Here is a 21,123-nt window from a genome sequence, read left to right as displayed (position 1 = left end):
AGATTTGACAGTAAGATATATTATAATTTTAAAATAATATCAACGAAAAAATCAGCAAATGAATATTTTAAAGACTCGAGGCTGTCTAAAAGAATCATCCTCCTATTATAATCCATATGCGCTTGAGACAGTCTAAAAAAAAATTTAGGAGCAAACCCAGTACGCGCCACAGGATGAAGCCCGGGCAAGTAATCGGAAGGATGGCAAGTTAGATGAGCTGCCCGGTTTGGGCTGCATGACGGAGAAAAGATAAAATGCCTCAGGCCCGATGGGTTTTGCTCGGCTACAGCAACAACAAGGATAAGATGTATTTTGCTGAGTTTTTTTATTTTTATATTTTCTAACTTAAAATATTAAATAAATATACTCCTATTAGAAAGATTTTAAAAATAAATGCCTACCGCAGCAGTGGCCCTTACCGCCTCTTAAATGCGGTTAGCCTAGTCGGATGAACAGTTTTTATCAATGAGTAAATAGGTAATCAGGTTAAATTAGCATCCTACCATCAGTGTAGCTCCTCCGCTGGTGCTCATTTGAAATTCGTATAAACTCGACTGTGTACATGTTCTTTAAAAGACTGATTATAGTAATAAGAAGAGTACCCGGGTAAAACAGAAAGAAGCCAAAAAAAAGAAAGAAAAAGAAATAAAGAAGAAGAAAGGTCGAGGCCAGAATGTACATGATTTTGCCACAAAAAGGATTAGAGTCCAGGACATGACACCCTTCTTATTGCAAAAATTAACGCACTCACGCAGGTATCTCCAGCTGCTTCCTCGCTCGTCATCCAATAGATTCAGAATTACACGACTTGTTAATTACAACGCGCATGCTTCCTAGCAAATCGCAGCTTCACTAATTATTTGTTGCATAATATTAAGGAGGGCAGCATAATAATATCGATCAGCCCTCGATGGCAACGCCAGGCGGCGCTGACACCTTGATCGTCCTCGGCTTCTTGCTGCCGTTGGCTCCTGCAGCCATGGTTGCCGGGAGATGCTTCTCATCAGATTCTGATTCGTAGGCGGAGAGATGAACTCCAAGCGCTGCCCTCCCCGAGGGATCAAGGTTCCCCGACCACTGCGCGTCCCACTGGATCGCCTTCGCCGTGCTGCACGCCACGCTTGGTCCCCCTGCCACCGTCAACATTGCCGAGTTCTGCAGGTACATGTTTCCAGCAGCTTCAGTGCCAATGCAAGTTATTACTTTACTTGTTTCATGCTCATGATTTACTCACTTGAGGGAAGAATCTCTCAAAGATCATCCTGTAGTAATAGGCCTCTTTTGTCGTCGGAGTGTTGTGCGGGAAGATGAACTTTGCATTCGACATCATCTTGTCAGTCACCTGCGCAAGTAATTTCATATAAGCTGCTTTCTTTTCATGAACAAGCAATTCCTTTTCTTTTTCTGGGCAAAATCATCACGACTTCAAATGGTAATGTTACATTTGATGCTGCATGAGCCTTTAGGCCATCGATCCAGCTATAGCCAACACCATCACTGAACTGCTCCTTCTGTCTGTACAGGATATGCTGCAAGGGCCACACAAAAATAAGTTTACACCACTGCTCCAGCAACATCTGAATTAAGGAATGTTACAGAAACTTCAGTAGCAGACAGATAACTAAAAAATGCTACCTTTGGCAGGAATGGTTGCTCCTCATCGTCAAATGCTTTCCTAAGTATCCACTTCTCAATCCTCCCAAGATCAGGCCGGACCTGTAACATCATAAATGGCCATTGCTTCAAAGCAGTGCACCCTTCTCAAAATTCTATTATTATGAAGTTCCTCAGATTAGTACCATCTTCCACTCAGGATCAATGCTCATTGCCTCATTGATAAACTCCTTGTCCAGGAACGGCACACGAGCCTCCAGACCCCAAGCAGAAGTTGCCTTGTTGGCTCTCAAGCAATCGTACTGATGCAGAGCTTTAATCTGCAGAGCAACAATTATATCAGTCAGGGTATCTGAAGATGTATCCATCTCCTTTCTACTATTTCTCTTAACATTTGTACTATTTCCAGTGACCTTCTGGCAGGTTTCGCGGTGGAACTCCTCTTTGTTGGGGGCCTTGTGGAAGTAGAGGTACCCTCCGAAGATCTCATCTGAGCCCTCACCGGAGATGACCATCTTGACCCCAAGCGCCTTGATCTTGCGCGACATCAGGAACATCGGTGTGCTTGCCCTGATCGTGGTCACGTCGTATGTTTCAGTGTGATATATCACATCTTCAATCGCATCAATGCCGTCCTGAAACAGTTGGTGCAATCAGTGTTACCTATTATGATCGAGATCAACTGATGAAGCTGTATATAAATTGTTGGCACCTGAACAGAGAAGTGGAACTCATGGTGCACGGTGCCCAGGTAATCTGCCACCTCCTTGGCAGCCTTCAGATCAGGTGCCCCCTGCAAAACAAAAGATAATTACCAGAATCTTGGTGCAATTTGTGGAGATTTAGTAGGAAGGTTCGGTTGAATGTATATGTGTTGGTTTCAGTTTTCAGACCTCAAGGCCAACACAGAAGGAGTGCAGCTTATTGCCCCAGCGCTTTGCAGCCTCTGTGCCTGCCAAGTGGCGAACTGTCACAGCTGCGACCAATGACGAGTCGAGGCCACCAGAGAGCAGGACACCGAACGGGACATCAGTCATAAGCCTCTTGATCACGGCCTGAAACAAACAAGTCAAGGCATGATTAGATTTAGATTAGACCCACTGTAATTTGCCGGTGGGTTCTGAAATTTGGTGCTGGTTTCTGATGTTGAGACGCATATATACTTCGTGCGATGGAACACTGATCTGATCTTGCTAGGTTCTGAAATGTAATTAGTACTTGCATGAGCATGACTGCGCGCTTTCACCTTTTCGAAGGCCTTCCTGAGAGCGAGCGGATGGTAGGGAACGGAGGGGATGGCCTCGGAGAACCAGGGAGGGTTGTACCATCTCCTGAAGCCGCCGGTGTTGCTGGAGTAGAGATGGCCAGGAGGGAAGATCTCAAAGTGCTCGCACTCGTCGTTGAGCCCCTTCATCTCCGACGATATCCACACCGACCCTGACAAGAGAATTGAACGAAGCAGGTTGCATGCTTCGCCTCAGAACGACAGAACTAGCTCTAGCACGCAAGGGAACACGACTCAGTTACCATCGATTCCCCATCCGATGTAGAGGGGCGTGACACCGATGGCGTCGCGCGCAGCGATGAAGGTACGGTCGCGGGTGTCGAGCAAGACGAAGGAGAAGACGCCGTCCAGCATGTCCACGAACCCTTCGCCATGCTCCTCGTACTACGTACATATACATGCAGCAAAAAGTGACAGGTGATTCATTTCGGTTGAGTGCTACCTGAAAATCAGTCCTGCTTCTCCTTTGCTTCTGCTTCTGCTTCTGCTCGGTAATCGGTAGAAATGAAGAGTGAGTAGTGTGACTCACGAGGTGGGCGATGACCTCGCAGTCACTGCCGGTCCTGAACTTGTGTGCGGCGGAGAGCTGCTTCCTGAGCTGTTGGTGGTTGTAGATCTCGCCGTTCACCTGTTAGTTGGATCGGATCGGATCGGAGTTGCGTATACAAATTAATTAATCAATTAATGATGTGATTATAAGGAGATGGCATGCATGCAGCTGGGGCTCGCTTAATTACGCACGGCGACGACGACGGAGCGGTCCTCGTTGTAGAGGGGCTGGTCGCCGGAGGCCGGGTCGATGATGGCGAGGCGCTGGTGGGAGAGGTAGCAGTCCCCCACCTGGCGCAGGCCGCTCCAGTCGGGGCCTCGGTGCTTGAGCCTGCGCGAGAGCTCCAGCACGCGGCCGCGCCTCTTGCCGTCGTCGCCGCAGCCCAGCACAGCCAGTATGCCGCACATTCTCCTCTCCTCTCCTCTGCTCCTCGCTAGCTCGTCACTAACAAGCAAGTAGGAGTAACAAGCAGAGCTTGCTTAATTGCTTTGCTTAACTGGTGTCGAGAGAGGTGAGGTCCTCTAGCTATTTATAGAGCAGGGGCAGGAGCAGCAGCAGAGCGAGCTAGGTTGTATACCAAATTAACTCAAAATATTAGCCTAACTCAGATCTCAATATCCTACTAAACGCACATATCCAACTGAAACCACGAACTATCTTGTACCAACTCAACCTAAAAACCATCCTCTCCACTTTTTATATCATACTTCTTCATCATCATTAATATTCGATGTGAAACTAAATACAACGGATAGATTGTGTATATCATCAAAACAATAGAAGAAAGAAGTTGACAACTTGTGTTGGCCTGGCTGTCGCTGTTAGCTGACTGTACTGTACGTCGTGCTCATCTCTTCCGTGCGTCGGCGTTTCCTCGCGTCCCCAGGCCATGTCCTCTACGTGGACGTCCGCCCGGGAAGCAGACACAGACCGAGCTAGCTTCACCTCGGGTCGGTGTTGGATAGGGATATGGATAAGCATCAATAGTACGTGTTGGATATGATTCAGAGTTCAATCACACTTCATGCATGCTGACTAGCTACTACTCCATGTATCCTACACTGCATTCAGAGTTCAATCAGTTAGCCTTCCCGCTAGCGAGGTCTTATCCAGTTACACTCACACGGGCCACATGGATGAACATGTATGTATATGTACCTACCTCGCGATCAATCACCTTATCTCTTCTTATATATGTTCTTGTCCCATATATATATGCATGCATTTTTCGTGGGGAAGAAGCCTCTGTTCGGATTGATTTCTGCTTGGTCGATGAGCATTTTCGAATATTTTCATATGTACATGCAAATTTCAAATTTGTACGTCTGACATAGTTCATGCGCTGGCATTGTGTGCATGTACATATTTGCTGACATAATTTTTCAGCAGCTTTTGTGCAATTTTCAGGAGTACATGAATTTCACATATTGCTGAGAGTTCTGCACATGATTTGGTACATGAATTAATTGCACCATATATATACCTCAGTACATGATTTGGGCAGTACAACAAGTGTATTGATCATCTATATGCAATGCGCATTATTATCTTTTTTGTGCCAAATGGATTGGTGTTGTCCGTGTGCAAAATGAATTTTGTCTTTCTGTTCATGTCATATGAGTTTTTATTTTTGGAATTTCATGTGTACATGATGACAATTTTTATGCCCTAAGGTGATGAGGAGCAACCATGCACAGATAAAAAAATGGGTGATGAATTCACTAGTATCGTCACTAAATTTTTCTTGAATGAGACACTTGTATTGGCCTCAAGGTTATACGTACATATTATATTTAAGCATGTTCTCAAAATCCGGTGATGAAGCGTGCAAACGAGAACTGAAGAAATGTCAGGAAACCAACTGTGATGAGAAAGATATAACTTCAATTGCGCATGTAAAAAATTAGTGCTACAAAAAATGATAGCTCTACAAAAATTGTTTAAAATCACATGACATGTACTTTTCGAAATATGTATCCTCGGACAAGTCTCGACGCATGAAGACCTTGGCACAGAATCAAATTCAAAATATTGTACTACTAGCTCTCAGGCCTACCTCCTCCCCCTTTTCATACACTAATTTCTAAAATTATCGGCAGCCCTTAGTTGTGTAGTAAAGTTTAGATCGGAGTTACTTCATGGTGCATCATTTCTCATATAATTCATTAATTTGATTTTGAATTTAAATGCATTCAACAATTCCTCACAAAATCAAACATGATGCTTATAAATACTCAATGACATGAAATGCAATAATTGGGCTGTGACATTGGGTTTCATGTGTTTATATTTTGAATTGAATGATGAAAATGCTGCGTTCAGATTCGTGTCATTGTAGTGCAGATTTTAGTTTTAGTGCGGAAATAATCCGCATTTGGTTTGTATTTTTGAATTTATGCCATGTAAATATATTTGGTTTGTAATAATTTGCTCACAGTGTACCAAAATTCAGTTGTGTCTGTTTTCTGGGCTCATGGTTAGTACAGTGCTTGGGAAGTATTCTCCCCACTCACGATCTATGTAATATTTCTTTCTCCTGTCCAAATCAAAGTGCCGTATATGATTGTAGGTATCACTCACTTTCGACATCCATCTAGACTTAAATTTTTGAGAAGTAACAATGAGTGATAGCACATCCATCTAGATTTAGTTTTTTTATGTGCCCAAGGTGCGATTCGCATGATGGGTGCTCGATTTAGTGGGTTTATTGGATTGGGAGAGCGAAATTGGATTAAAAATGTCAACTTTATTGCTGCTGCGTGCAGGTCCCATCGCGGCAGGCTCTGGCGGAGCGGCGGCGAAGGGGGGCAGGTGGGAAGTTCCTCGGCAAGGAGGACGTGCAGGTACAGTCCGGGATATCTGGTTTCTTAAGGACGGGAAACCACTTGGGATTGCACTTTACAAATAGGTTAATTTAGATGTGAATTTTCCCATGCCATTATCTAGAGAGAACTTAGCATTAATGCACTACAGTTCAGGTGTCCAAAATGTGGATAATTGAGCTGGTTTGCTTCAGTGTCTACTGTCTAGAGTATGGGGTATATTGACTGCATAAATGCGTAGTAGGTAGTAGATTATGTGGAGATTAGTGGTCATTGTACTGGTGTCGCAGTGATCCCAAGTTCACAATATTGAACTTTGCACAGTACTGCTAGAGGTGAAGATTTGTGTTAACGATATGGATGCTTATGTGTTGTGGTATAAAGATGAGCTTATATAGTCATCTGCATTTCTATTCTGGTAAGAGCATTTGTTTTCCCCCAGACTGCAGATAAACCCGAAGAAAAGCTGGAAGAAGAGCCAGAACTGCCACCAGAAGTTGTCTCGAATGCTGGAGGAGTACCCATAGTTGGAATGGTTTTTGAGAATGAAGAAAAAGCATACGAATATTATGTTAGTTATGCAGGAAATGTGGGATTTAGTGTACGAAAAGGATGGTGGGACAAAACTTCTAAAAGTGCCACTAGGTCAAGGGTCTATGTCTGTTCTAGGGAGGGCTTTCGCTCGAAGAATGAGGCCAAGAGACCTCGCCCAGAGACAAGGATGGGTTGCCCTGAACGAATAGCTATTAAGTTAACACCTATTGGTAAATATCGAGTAACAGAATTTGTGGAGGATCATAATCACCAGCTTGCTGCACCATTTGATATTGAGATGCTGAAGTCACAGAGAGTGCTGACCAAGGTTCAACCTGGAAACCAAAATGCTAGTAACATTCCTCCAGGGTACAAGAATTATCTTCGGTCCAAGTCTACAAAAGATATGAAATCAGGGGATCTCAGAGCTTTGATGGATTATTTCCAAAGAATGAAGAGTGACAATCCCTCGTTTTATTATGCCATTCAGGTGGATGAAAATGACAAAGCGGCTAATGTCTTCTGGGCTGATGCAAGATCAATCATGGACTATCACTACTTCTGTGACGTGATCTGCTTCGACATGATCTACAAAGTGAATGACTGCAGCAGGCCCTTAGCTTTGTTTCTAGGAATGAACCATCATAGGCAAATGGTCATATTTGGTGCTGCTTTTCTGTATGATGAGACTGTTGAATCTTTCAAATGGCTTCTTGAGACCTTTAAGAGTGCCATGTGTGGGAAACAACCAAAGGTAATTTTGACAGATCGATCTGCGCCTTTGAAGGAAGCACTGAGTCTCACTTGGCCTGGTACTATTCGCCGTTCCTGTGTGTGGCAAATATACCTGGAGACTGTTAAGTCCTTAGCAGATATTTTTAGTACTTCTGAAGAATTCACATATGATTTTAGACACTGTGTATTTGATATCGAGGATGAACAAGAGTTTGTTGACACATGGAATGTGATAATGGAGAAATACGACCTTAAAGAGAATGAATGGTTAACTAAGCTTTATGAAGATCGGGAAAACTGGGCCTTGCCATACAGTCTGCAAATATTCTCTGGGGACATTAAAAGCATGCTACAGGCTGAGAATTTTGGCACTAGGCTCAAAGAGTACTTGGGTTGCGATACTGATATATCCCTTTTTCTGAAGTTCTTTGAAAGTTCAGGAGAGAAGAGGAGACAAGAAGAGATGCAAGCTGATTACCAAGCCAATCAAGGAGCGCCAAGAATATCTTTGCCATTTCTATGGCAGGCTGCGAATTTGTATACCCCAGTAAATTTTGAGTTATTTAGAAAGGAATATGAACTAAGTGTGGACTGTATGGCTTATGGCTGTGGGGAGTTTGGCTCTCTTTCTGAATATATGGTTACCGTCAAGAACAAAACTAAGGACCAGCTTGTGCGATTTGACTCATTAGATGATACAGTTGCATGCACTTGTAAAAAATTTGAAAATGCTGGATTATTATGCTGCCATATATTAAAAGTGTATGAGTTGAGAAATGTTAAAGAGATTCCCGCACAGTATTTTCTGAAGAGGTGGAGGAAAGATGTAAAGTTGGTGAGAATGGATGAAATTGCTGAGTTTAATTTTGACAGTGACACAAAATCTTCTGTTCCAGGACGTTATTCAGTTCTATGCCGCTTGTTCTATAAGATTGCTGCCAAGGCTGCAGAGAACATAGAGACATTTGCTCTGATGGCAAGCCAGTCAGATCAACTTCTTGCAGAAGTAGAAAGAACTTTGCAATCTACACTGGCTGACAAGTCATCTGGATTTTCCATCAAGGACCAGTTAACTCACATGGTCCAGAATGGCTATCTACTTAGTAGTGGCAATGAAGCTCAGAGTTCTACTGGAAAGAAGTGTGAAGTTGCTCGCCGTAAAAATGATTTGGAAACTAATAAGCGAAAGAAAGCAAGAAAAGGTGTGTATATAGGTCCCTTATCTTTACTTTTTTATGTTCTGCATGTAAATCTAAACATTTTCTTTTGTTGCCATTGACGTAGGGCAACCTGATGAAACAGAGGCTGGACCAAGAGAAGGAGAGCTGAATATTACACCAGGAAGTAACCAATCAGAGCCAAAGAATGCATCAAACCCATTCCTCCCAGATCAATTAATGCAGGTGAATTCTTAAGCACGATGCCAAGTATTACCATATGACCCTTGTTGGTCTAGTAAAAAAAAAAGCATTAGCTGATACTTCCCTCATGCAGGGACATTATGTACTTGGTCACAACTTTGGGCTTGGTAGCTCACAGAACCTTCATGATAATTTGAATCAGTTTGGTCAGGTCTGTGTTCGTCTCTAATTTAATTTTCTTATTATGTTGATTAAGTATCAAGATTTTCAGGTTTCCGTGTGCCTGCAGGCCTCCTCTGTTTCAACCCTGCAACAGCAGCCATTTCCTGGGAATGGTCATCTCACCCAAGTGAGTTCTGTACTATTATTATCATCATTTGTGGAGAACATACACCTATCTTTTTTCCCCTTTTCATTTGATCTTCCTGTCCACTATAAAGTAATATCATACAGTCAAGGTATAGATGCACTATATGTTAGAAATCTGCTATTTTGCTATCTAGTCATATCTCTCCAGATGCCATATTTACTGAAATGTAATTTGCACACTCCTTCAGGGATATCCTGGTGATATGCATGCGCTGCAATTTGTGGAGACAACTCCCCAAATCGACAATCAGAATGGTGATCAGGGTCAGTCATCAATACCAGTGTGGGATTTTCTTTGATGCACCACCTTAGATAGAATTTCAGTAGGTAAAAAAGTGATAGCCTCCTGCTTGGGCACTTTGTTATCCTTTCCAACACGCAAGAGGGTCACAGTTCACCTAGGTTGAAAGAACATAGGACTGCTGGTCTCTCAGTGACAGGTTTTCATCTTCCATTTTCATTATCATGAGCTGCCTTAGAACTAGATATGTATGGTGGAATTCGGTGTACTAGGAGCTGAATTTTCATTTTCCTTAAGTTGTCCATCCCAAAAGGGGCTTATGTATATAATTGGCTATCTCTAAAATTGTGAATACTAGATTAGGTTGCTCCCAGCGATGCCGAATGCATTATTACGGCACAATATATTCTGTCAGGGATTGTAACTAGCGAGGGTTGTTCACCTTATACTAACTAGCAAAATGGCCCGTGCAATTCTCGGTTAGATTTGAAATATATAACTCGAATTCTTGTGACAGATGGTTGTATTCGTTATATGATACTGTTATAATACATGTTTGATATCACACTGTGTTGCGTCGACCCGTTGAGGTGAGGGAGTGAGGGGCAACATGATTCACCACGACATCGACGACCGTGATCTCCCCCGCCGTGGATGAATGCATGCATGTTGAGTCTGATGAGCCTGACTTTCGCTAGCTCTCGGCCGACGACAGCTCTTTGTGGGGATGGGATAGCGTCCAGCAGACCATGTGTGGTCATGCTTTGGAGAGGGCAGGTGTACGGGAGCGCGATGCGTGAGGTTGGGGAAGAAAGAGCAAAGATAGATGTAAATCACGGGATTGGATTGGATTGTCTGAGTGATCAGATGGCATGGTAGGAATAATAGATGGAATGAAATACTCCGTTGGATTGTAAATATAGGTTATTTTAGATTTATGTATAAAGATTAAAAAAATAGATCAAATGATCTTATTAACTTTTATTTATTCTGTATTGGAAAAGATAACTTATTCATTTGTGAGAGTGATATTATTTATTAAACAAGGGTAAAAAAGAATAAAAGAGAAAAAATGCATAAAAGTTCGAGAATGATTTATATTTAGAGAATGATTGAGAAAGCTAAAACGATCTATATTTGCAATCAGAGGGAGTAATATTTTATTTGAATTATTTAATGCTTAATTAGGGTCATTAATGTTGATTGGAATAATATCTTATTTGAGCTGTTTAATGCTTCACTAAAGCCATTAATGTTGATTGTGGTTATCGGTGTGTGCATTCGACTGTTATAGTGGGAGGGGAACGATGGATCCGAAAGCTTTGAGCCGTCAGATGGGACACATGGCATAACATCGATCTCTGTTTGATTAAATTAATCTGGTTGTTCTGTGTAGACAAAACGGAGTGGACCGGAAAGAAGCAACTAGTGCTTTTTATATTATTAGTAAGTGTGTATGTGTAACATATATGAAATTAATAATATTGTAATGGAAGCTAAAATTTTTCATAAAATAAGATAGTTTACTCACATCCAAAATAATGCTAAGTATCCTTATGACTTGTCCACGGATACTTAGATGAAACAAAATAACAAACATCAATTAAACATATGTGAATCTATGATTATACAAGTATAGAACCATATACTGGCATTAATACACATTAATCATATAGGCACCAAGAATAATAATGTATTTAAACAATATTTGAGCAAGAGACAAATGGTATATTACAGTGAAATTATTTTTCCAGCCTTGTGAATCAAAGTAGACATAGGAAATAATAAAATTGACAAAATATGGATACATGCTATAGGTCTAATGTAGAGATTTTTTATTCACGTCTAGCCTTGATACTGATTAAAGTGCATTACTCCTTAATATGGCGACATTGGTATAGACTTTAACGGCAGCTACTGATTTATGAACTGTGTCCATGACAAGAGAAGGATTTCCATTTGGGAATTGACGATCTTAGGATTTCTATCTCAATTCATTGCTACACCATCAGAGAGAGGGTTGAGGACTATGTACTCGGGTTTGGGGGTGCCGGATCCGTAGGAGCAGTAGAGGTGGTCAAAGGAGACGACAACACTTGAGTGGTCGGGGACGGTGCAGCTGGTGGAGGGGACGGGGCGCCCCCACCTCTACACGATCGAAGAAAGCGACGATGTCCCCTATCTTCACATGGCCAGAGATGACCGTCGAGGCCACGTCCCTCATCTCCACACGATCGAATCCGACGGAGATGGATGTCAGGAGCACCGCCCCGATGACGGGCGAGCTAGCTCAAGGGAGGGCAACGACGTCACTGAGGAATCGAGAGGGGAATGATGGCATGATTTCAGATGGGGAATTATGCAGCGTGATTTGGTGAAGGGAACAACGGGATCGGGAGGGAATCGTGTGAATTGAGGAACCGCAGGGTGGGGGGCAGGGGACGACGCACGACGAAAATGGAAGATTAAATGTATTTTCGGAAGAAGGAACGGAGAGAATCTTTACACGGCGACTATTTGATCAATTTGGGTGGACGGTGGAGATCAATCAGTTCTACCACAATTCATGTATTTTATAAAAGTATAGATTAAATATAGATAAGTGTAGATTTTGTGTTGGTGTGCACGATGGTATGTGCAGCATATGCTTAATTTCCTAGCAGATAGGTAAGGCATGAATCAGACAGGATGGAAGAAACATGGAATCCTGTTTGATAACAACTATGCATTACCAGGATGAATTGTGGTAGGTGACTACATCGTTGATCATATAGAACAAAGGAGCAATGCCTTGTAAATATTTAAGAATGAACGCCACAGCCCAGAGGGGACCTGTCCTGTCCAAGAAGCGAGGGGCCTGGTAGATTCGGACATACGACGGATTCGTTAGATCATCTGAAGATCACGCACATACGACAGATTCAGACATGTCTACAAAATCCGGGGACAGTCCAAAAGGCGAGGGGCGGGCTTGGACCCGGAGGGAGGGACGGGGTACCAGTAGCGGCGGCGAGCTCCTCGGTCATGCCGTCGAGCCTCTTCGCCGTTGCCTCGCCGGCCACGAGCGGGAAGAGCTAGCAGCCTCTTCAACTTTGTGCGCGTGTTGGGTGCGGTGGCTGTAGCTTCTCCACTCCGCCCCCTCCACCAGACCGGGTCCAACTCGCAACTAAAAAATTCGAGCCGGATGCGTCTCAGCTCGCATCTGCTATCCTGCAGGAGCCTGCAATGTCTATGTCACAGAAGGAAAAGGCGACGCAGTGATGTACAACAGTATCTTCAGAACTCAAAAACTGAACCCTTCTCCTTGTTGATCTACTGCCACACAGTGTCTTCAGTAACAAACTCTATAAATTGTAGCGTAGTACTACTCAACATGAGTTTTGTCAAAAATAAAGGCTATAGACCAGACCATCAGACTGAAAAAGGGGTGACAGAAACAAACACCTATGGTATGGTTAGACCCGTGTCCTTCACTCAAATGCAGTAAGAACTAACAATACACACACAAAACGACACCACCAGCGAGAAACCAGAGTTGAAAACATGCGACATTGCGCTGCCGTAAGAATTTTACCAGACCATGCTCCACGACACCGGTGAAAAGCTGGTGTCAGATAAAGAACATGTTGTCCTCCAGATCCTTGTGCAGCCTCGGAAAGCTCCCGACTTCAAAATCCCCCGTGGATGAGGAAGATGCCGACCCGCTCCTCCGGGGCTGGGACGACATCATGCCCTCATAGTAGAGCCTGCCGCGGTACGCCGCGAGGTCGGCGTAGTACACAGGCGTCACCAGCGACACCGGCTTGGTGCACCGCGCGAACACGAAGCATAGGTTGTACACCAGCTTCTGCAGATCGTCCGACCCGAACCCGTGCTCGTCCATCAGGCTGTAGTAGTGCGTCGGCCGGCTCGTCCCCAGCAGCCCGTTGTGGCTGCACAGGTAGAAGTCGTACGCCGACGGGTCGACCACGCCGGTGTCCACCACCGTGCCTGGCGGCACGTTGCCGTTCCTGGTCTGCGGCTCATTCCTGTCCTTGGGGAACAGGCGCGTGTTATGCCGCTTCTTGGCCACGATGACGGTGATGGTCGGCGCGTAGCCGTTCACCTTGATCGCCTTCTCCATGTCCGCCAGCTCCTCGTTGAGGACCATTTCGAATTGCCCGTCGCTCACGCCGTCACGGAAGTAGATGATCTTCTGCGGCTTCACGCCGTTCTGCTTCTCGTAGACGCCGATAAGCTCCCGGCAGATCTCACCGAGTTGCTTGATCACCTCGCAGCGGTGCGGCTGGGCGTGGATTCTTGGCACGTACTTGCTGGCGCCAGGGTCGATGGACGCGACCACGGCTGCTATGGACGGGCTCTCCACATTCCCGGGCGACGGGTGGTTCACGTCAGCGCCGATGAACATGAAAGGCACGCCGCTGACCCGTGGGAGCGCGTCGAACAGCTGTACGTTGCTGCCCCCAAGCTTTCCATTGATCTTGAGAGCAAGGTTGGTCATGTACTGGTCCTGGCCCTGCGGCTTGTTCGCGAGGGGGCTCAGGAAACACTGGGTCAGGATCCCCAGCTGCGTCTCGCAGACCAGCTTCAGTGTCTTGTACCCTGGATGCTGCTCAGACATTGGGCAGAAGAGTAGCTGCAGCCTCTGCTTCTTGTTCACTGCAGCCTGCTTCGCTTTGTTTAGCTCCTCGTATAGCATGCTGGGATCAGATAGCACTGCCATTTCTGACAGGTGCACAAAACATGGTTCAGGTTTCATCTGAATGCCAAGGTCACGGCACTTCCTCACGATCTTTTCAAGAAACATGTTTCCATTGAGGGGCTCCTGCCTGGAGTGAGATGACCGTGCACTGAAGTCGACAATGCCCCAGCACTGAAGATCCCGGCCTTCTACTAGTCTCTTCTTCACAAGGTTCCACTGGCAGGACTGATCAATACTGAATTTGCAGGTCTGGCCGTTGGAGGTGCCGAGTTTTAGGTTGGGTGGAGGAAGGATCCTACCCATGACTTTTGTCATTTGAACATCCAAGGAAATCCCAAATCGCTGGGCTATTTCTCCCCTGGAAATGAAATGATAATTAGTATTCGATAATAAACATCAGTTATTTCTCACATCTAAATGAAAAGGAAACACAACGGTCAGTTACCTGCAAGGTCCATCTGTAGCATTCACCAAGTCCAGAATCTCCTCCTTACGCCTAAATGCAGGGATTAGGGCCTTCTCTTTCAGTATTCTATCGGAGTTCTTATCCAAGTTTGCCTTTGGATACCTCTGCCCTTCAATAAGAGTGCAAAGCTCAATTGGCACATAATTTGGTTTGTCCTTGCTCTTGCTCAAATCCAAGCATGGGAGCATCTGATACTCAATCACCTTGCTATACTGTTGAGCATAATAATCAACTAGCCTCTTTTTTTGCCCGGATTCAGCATCCACAAAGGTAATCTGACTGGCAGGCAAGTCTGTCAAGCCTTGAACAGTGTACTTTTGATTTGTCCTTCGGTGAATCACAGTTACACGTCGGCCTTTAAGCTCAGACTCCAAATTTTCCTTTTGCCACTTTTTCAGTGGTGTCCTGTAATCTAGGGGCCTCACTAATTTCTCAACAAGATCTAGCACTGGCCCAGCTTGGTAAAATGGCATAACTGAATAGTCTACGCATAGGATCAGCCCTTGCTGAGTGTATTTAAGTGTCTGTTGGGTTCCTTTCAGAGCTACAACACCCTTCCCGATGTCTTGACCACTGTCCTGTGAGTAAAATCCCTTACCAAGGATAATCTTGCGCCAGCGTGAGGCCTCACGCACAATGACATCAAGACCCTGCAAGACCTCTCTAGGCACAGGTAACTCTGAGAGTTGGCTTAACGCCAGCTGCTTCCTGAACTCCACTGATACAATATAGGTCCGTGACCGAACTCTCACACGGAATAAACCTTCTGGCAGTTGAGCTGAAGTGAATAGATTTCTTCCGCCATCATAAGCAACATATGAAGAAAGCAACCGAAAGCTGTTGTCCTTGAAGAGCTCATCCTTGGCAGAAAGAAATTCTGCCTTGGAGAGCTCCTTGCTTGAAGTCTTAGGGGAAGCTTGATCAAGCTTGATGTTTATGTCGTAGTGAAAAATGGTTGACGCCTCTCGGTAGTTGACAATGAAATGGTTCACCAAAAGTCTGACCTTGGCCTGAAATGATGAGCCTCCACCATCAGGTCTTCGCATTGCCACTCGTGTGGCAACAGGAGATGTGGCAACTGGTGGCGATGCTAGTGGTTCTACTCTGGCCAAATCACTGGAGACAATGCGTTCTACGGGGAAAGGAAGAGCAGTTAGAAACAGCAAACGTCAAGCTTACATGAGAAAAACAGTAATATTTCATGATGTTCAAGAAAAAAAGGTTATACAGTTAAACACACTATAGTATCTCCTTAGAAACTATTGCCCAGATTAAAATGCTGGAGTAAATGTACCATGCACAATTTACCAATTAAAATGCTGGAGTAAATATAGAAAACGATTCAGTTTTAGGTAGGAAATTCTCCTCCACAAATCATATCTTTATTTGTTCCATTACTCCAAAAATGTAAACTCTGCCCCAGTGCAACTTCTCTCATCTATTCGCTCTCCAAAATATAGCATGACTCAATTTATATTGACAACTGCCTAGCATACTTATAGAATAACACACTACCAAGAAAAAGCGAAAAAAAGAGAAAGGTGAATTGTTCAGCGCTTAAGACACAGAGCCCTGAATTTTCACCGGCAATAGTTCTGAGTGCTTTCTCAATACGTTTCCTATCTAAGGATACGAGAATTAAATGATATACCCTGGATCTTCGAAATGAAGCTGGCAAACCAGAAAAGAGGGTGACTATTTTTTCAAGTGTTTGAAACCAACTTATTTTTCTCAGTTGTGATTGGAAGCCAAGTTTCAAGCACTTGAAAAATAGCAAAACTAAAAAATATTAACCTCCAATGCTAGCTACATTGGTTTTGTTCTCTAATTTCTCACGTTCTGTTCATCTCGAATGATCAATTCTGATCTCAAAATGGTGGGGTAGGATAAAGTTTGCAAAAGGTGTAAAGTGTTTTTTTTTTGGGTACGTGCTCATCGCCACACCTCCCTCACTGTGACCTTCTCGAGCTAAGGAACAAAAGATTCTTATGTATACAAGCTGTAGCCTGTAAGTGCATAAGGCTAATCAATGACTGCTATGGTGCTACCTAATGCATCCATCCAATTCACAAAAATGACCTTATCATACAGAGAGATGTTCCTTGTTTGAATCTCTATATCTCTATTCGCAAACCCGGAGCACCCATCTCATCTACAACACAGATGCATCTGGAACATATTTAATTCTAGAAACTAATTCATCGCACAACACTAACAATCACGGACTAATCTCGCACCGAGAGAACGCAAATGGTAACCCCTGATGAGAATGAGCACGCGGAAATTGCAAGCACAAGTCCGTAATTGCACAACATAAGCAGTGCCTAACCCAGGGGCGGATTCAGGGCCCGTGCTGGGGGGCTGCAGCACGGGCCCAGCCCACGAAGCACAGAGAAATAAAGGAGAAAATTCAGAATTTTTTTAAAAATTCCTCTCACATAGCACGGGCCCAACCCAAAATGCTGAAGAGCAAAAGGCCCAGCACCCCTCCCTAGCCTGGGCTGGATCCGCCACTGGCCTAACCGTACCATCAACCAACATAGCGAAACGCACCGCCTCGACCCAGAGAAATCAATCGGAGCAGGGCAATCAACCATCAGGAAACCGCCTTAGCAGGTTTCGAACATCACGAAGAAAGTAATGTACGAAGCTGCACAATTCGTGCGAGTAAATCCGGAAAAGCACTTACCGACGGACCCCGACGAGCTCGCCGCATCCTCGGTCGCGATCCCCCTCGCCGTGGTCGCCTGCGCAGGCGCCCTCACCGGGACGTACTCCCCTGGGCCGCCTCCGCGGCCTCTCCCCGACGTCGCCCACGCGTTCCCGCCACGCCCACCGCTTGACACGTACGCGTGTCCACCGCCACCGCCAGGGCCACGCCCACCGCGCCCGCCCGCGCCATAGCCCCCTCCTTCTCCGCCTCCGCGAGACCCGTGGTAGCCTCCGCCTCCACGGGTCCCGTTGTAGCCTCCTCCTTCTCCTCCACCCTCACCGCTTCCGTCATGCCCGTAGCCCCCTCCTCCGCGAGGCCCGTAGCCGCCTCCCCTACGCCCGCCACCGCGACCCCTCCCGCGGCCTCGCGCCCCACCGCCGTGCTCGTAGTCCATCGCAGCGATCGATCAAACGGTGAGGGTTTTGGATTTTGGAGCAGATTGGTTTCTAGGGCTAGTACTTTAGCTAAAGGGCAGGCGGGGTGGGAGAGCGGTAGTTATACTATTACTAGGTGCGTGGCGACCGCAATGACGGTTTTGCCCCCTCGAGGGTTAGCGGATGGTATGCCACTATGCGGACGTTCGGCCGAGGGTAATATGCGGGTGTTTGCAGGGGTAGAATTGGAATCGGCGAGTCAATGCAAGTCAAGTCGTTGTGGACTCCGTACAGGGATGTTGCCGCGTGGAGTCAGATCCGTTGCATGGTTCAAAATTATTTGTTGTCATCTGCAACATACTTCCATTATCCTTTCTAGAATAAATGCTAATAATGATATCATGTATATAGGGTGATGGCATAGGTTAAGAGGTTCCAGAGTTGTTTCTCTGTTAATTTCCTTCCACTTATTCTACCTTCTGTACCTTGCAAGATTATTTTCCTTTCCCACATATGAAAGGCCTTAGGAAAGTGCTATACTACACTTATAGTATAGTATATTATTCTACATCATCGAGTCTAACCAACTAACTACACAGCTGGCCCAACAAAGCAGCCCACGTGTCGCACAGCCCGCACGCCCGCATCCCGCGAGGGGCATGCCCCGCGCCGCGCTGTGTCTCACGGTTCCGTGCCTCGCGTGCTCGCGCCGCGACGTGTTTCACGGCCCCGTGTCTCGCGCGGTGGCACGCGCCCCGCGCCACACACGTGTCCCCACGTGCATCTGTGCTGCCACCTAGCACAGTACTTATTCAATAGTTTTCATTCTATAATTCTTCAGTAGTTATCATCTAATAATACTTCAATATTTTTTCTATGATTCGAATGTTTCAATAGTTGTTAGTAGTTATGTCAGTAACTGTTCAGTCGAAAAATTGTTTAGTAGTGTTTGTAGTCACTGGTAGTATTCAGTAGTTCTAAGTTATAGTAATATTGTTTCAGTAGTTTGTGTCAGTAGTGTTAGTAGTTGCTAGTAGTATTACTAGTTTGTTCAATAGTATCAGTAGTTTTGTTCAATAGTTGTTTATTAGCTCAAAGTTATAGTAAAATTATTCAGTAGTTTGTGTCAGTAGTTGCCAGTAGCATTAATAGTTTGTTCAGTAGTGTTAGTCATTTTGTTCAGTAGTTGGCAGTAACTGTTTCATGCGCCAGTGGTCAGTAGTTATGTGCGAGGCGGGCGTAGGTCCAAGCACGTGAGGCCGAGCACGCAGAGCAGGGACACATGGCAGGTGGGGTCTGGTCACGCCAGGCCGAGCGCGTGATGGGGACACGGGACTGGTGGGGTCCGAGCGGGGGCGACACGTGGTGGGTGTGGGGTGGGGCAAGGCAGGGACACATGGCGTGCGTGGGGGTTCGCTGGGCTATGTTAGGTTGGTGGGGGTGTGGTGCGGGTGGGCTGGAGGGGGTTCGTTTGGGTGGGTTAGGTCCTATGTGTAGAATGCTATTCTACACTATAGTTGTAGAATTACTGGCACCCACCCAACCCTCAATCCATGCACGCCACGTGTCGCCCCTACCCCCACCCGCGCTCACCACATGTCGCTCCCACCCCGCAACTGCGTGCAGCCACGCCCCACCCTCGGTTGCCGCGCCACCCTTGGTTGCCACGCTCTCATCCTCCTCCGCCCGCCTCCGCTACTGAAGCTACTGAATTACTTGAAACTACTAACAACTACTGAACAAAAATTACTGGCACCACTGAACAAACTACTAGTACTACTAAAAACTACTACTGAACAATTTTACTATGACTTGGAACTACTGAACAAAACTACTGAACAAAAATTGCTGACACTACCGAATAAACTACTGATACTGCTAGGAACTGCTAACAACTACTAATACTACTGACACACTACTGAATGGTTTTGTTCAGTAGTTCCAAGTGATAGTAAAATTGGCCGTTTAGAATGGTTTTGGAAGAGGCAGTGCCAAAAAGGATTGAAATCCATTCGCGCTAGCGAGGGCCAAAGCCAATAGACTGTAGCACTTCGTGCATGTAGGTCTAGTTGATGGTGTCGAATGCCTTTTGGATGTCAAGCTTCATGAAGAGAGAGGGGGTCTTTGTTTTGTGGAACCTTCGAACAATGTTTTGGGTATACAAGAAGTTGTCCTGGATGCAACGCTTTTTGATGAAGGTGCTTTGACAAGAAGAGACTATGTCGTCCAAGCGAGGGGTGAGCCTATTTGCTAGTAGCTTAGAGAAAATTTTGGTGATGTTGTGTATCAAACTTATGGGCATGTAGTCTCCAACTTTCATACCATCTGTCTTTTTGGGAAGGAGAATAATGTGTGCTGAGTTAAGTAGGTCAAAGCTACGCGCGTTCATGTTGTACAGCTGGTTGAAAGCAGCTGTTACATCCTCTTTTCTTATCTCCCAACATTCCTTGAAGGAAAGCGCTATGAAGCCATCATGCCCGGGTGCCTTGTTGGTTGGCATTGACCAAATTGCTCTTGGGTGAACGGCTCCTCGAGAGAGGATAGGTTCTGTGGCTAATATCCAATGGTGTGCCAATCAAAAGTGATGGGCCGTGAATGGGTAGAGTTGATGTGCTGACGGAAGTGTTCGCAGATTGCCTTCTCCTTGTTATCGTGGGAATAAGCTAGCCCAGTCGGAGTTTGGAGGCATTGTATGTAGTTCTTTCTCATTTGGGAGTTGACACGTAACTGGAAGAATTTGGTGTTTGCATCCCCAAGGCGTATGGATGTCAAACGTGAGCGTTGTCTGATGCGAGCCTTCTCAATAAGGGCCAGCCCAACACATCTGGTCTTGAGATTTTCGCGTAGATCAATTTCCTCTTGAGTGAGTTTCCTTTCCTCTTGGGCCGCATCTAGTCTCAAGATAACTTCTTTGGCAATGGCCAATTGCAGTATGGTGTTTCCAATTTTTGTTTTACACCATTGTTTGATGGCTTTGGCTACATGCCCCATTTTGGTGTGGAGGCATTTTCATAATTTGTGTGACAAACATTGGTTTGTTCCAAGCTACTTGAATGGTCTCGTGGAAGCCCTCCATATGGACCCAAAAGTCCTTGAAGCAAAATTTGCATGAGGCAGCTTGGGCGAGCCCACCTTGCAGGAGCAATGGGCTGTGGTCGAACATCATGGTCGATAAGGACTACAGGAAGCATGTGGGGAAGAGGAGCTCCCATTCCGTTGTGTAGAACACTCGATCTATCCACGTATGTGTTGGGTTAACTTGCTCATTGCTCCATGTGAATTGGCGTCCTTTCAAATTAAGTTCCTTTAAGTACATGTCGTCTAGAGTTGCTTTGAAGGTGTTCATCAGCATCCTAT

The 21,123-nt window shown here is 45.3% G+C and overlaps 3 protein-coding genes across 3 annotated transcripts; 1 reads left to right on the top strand and 2 right to left on the bottom strand.

Moving 5' to 3' along the window:
- Positions 1 to 656: 656 nt before the first annotated feature.
- Positions 657 to 4,129, bottom strand: LOC133886718 (asparagine synthetase [glutamine-hydrolyzing]-like). The gene is made up of 12 exons (XM_062326512.1): positions 3,641 to 4,129; positions 3,429 to 3,527; positions 3,142 to 3,283; positions 2,861 to 3,051; positions 2,508 to 2,669; positions 2,327 to 2,407; positions 2,028 to 2,249; positions 1,800 to 1,934; positions 1,636 to 1,716; positions 1,443 to 1,529; positions 1,235 to 1,342; positions 657 to 1,155 (listed from the first exon to the last, which is right to left on the bottom strand). Exons 1-12 carry the CDS (start codon positions 3,854 to 3,856, stop codon positions 901 to 903), a joined length of 1,779 nt encoding a protein of 592 aa, XP_062182496.1. The 5' UTR covers positions 3,857 to 4,129; the 3' UTR covers positions 657 to 900.
- A 2,089-nt stretch (positions 4,130 to 6,218) lies between these two features.
- Positions 6,219 to 9,939, top strand: LOC133886716 (protein FAR1-RELATED SEQUENCE 5-like). Its single transcript, XM_062326510.1, has 6 exons — positions 6,219 to 6,292; positions 6,714 to 8,742; positions 8,825 to 8,943; positions 9,035 to 9,112; positions 9,191 to 9,250; positions 9,459 to 9,939. The coding sequence occupies exons 2-6, from the start codon at positions 6,804 to 6,806 to the stop codon at positions 9,567 to 9,569; spliced, it is 2,307 nt and encodes a 768-aa protein (XP_062182494.1). The 5' UTR covers positions 6,219 to 6,292; positions 6,714 to 6,803; the 3' UTR covers positions 9,570 to 9,939.
- A 2,851-nt stretch (positions 9,940 to 12,790) lies between these two features.
- LOC133886783 (protein argonaute 2-like) lies at positions 12,791 to 17,842 on the bottom strand. Its single transcript, XM_062326618.1, has 3 exons — positions 17,369 to 17,842; positions 14,659 to 15,811; positions 12,791 to 14,571 (listed from the first exon to the last, which is right to left on the bottom strand). Exons 1-3 carry the CDS (start codon positions 17,784 to 17,786, stop codon positions 13,122 to 13,124), a joined length of 3,021 nt encoding a protein of 1,006 aa, XP_062182602.1. The 5' UTR covers positions 17,787 to 17,842; the 3' UTR covers positions 12,791 to 13,121.
- Positions 17,843 to 21,123: the final 3,281 nt, after the last annotated feature.

This window comes from Phragmites australis, chromosome 12 (assembly GCF_958298935.1).
Source record: "Phragmites australis chromosome 12, lpPhrAust1.1, whole genome shotgun sequence".
NCBI lineage: Eukaryota > Viridiplantae > Streptophyta > Magnoliopsida > Poales > Poaceae > Phragmites > Phragmites australis.
This window is presented reverse-complemented; position numbering and strand designations above follow the sequence as displayed.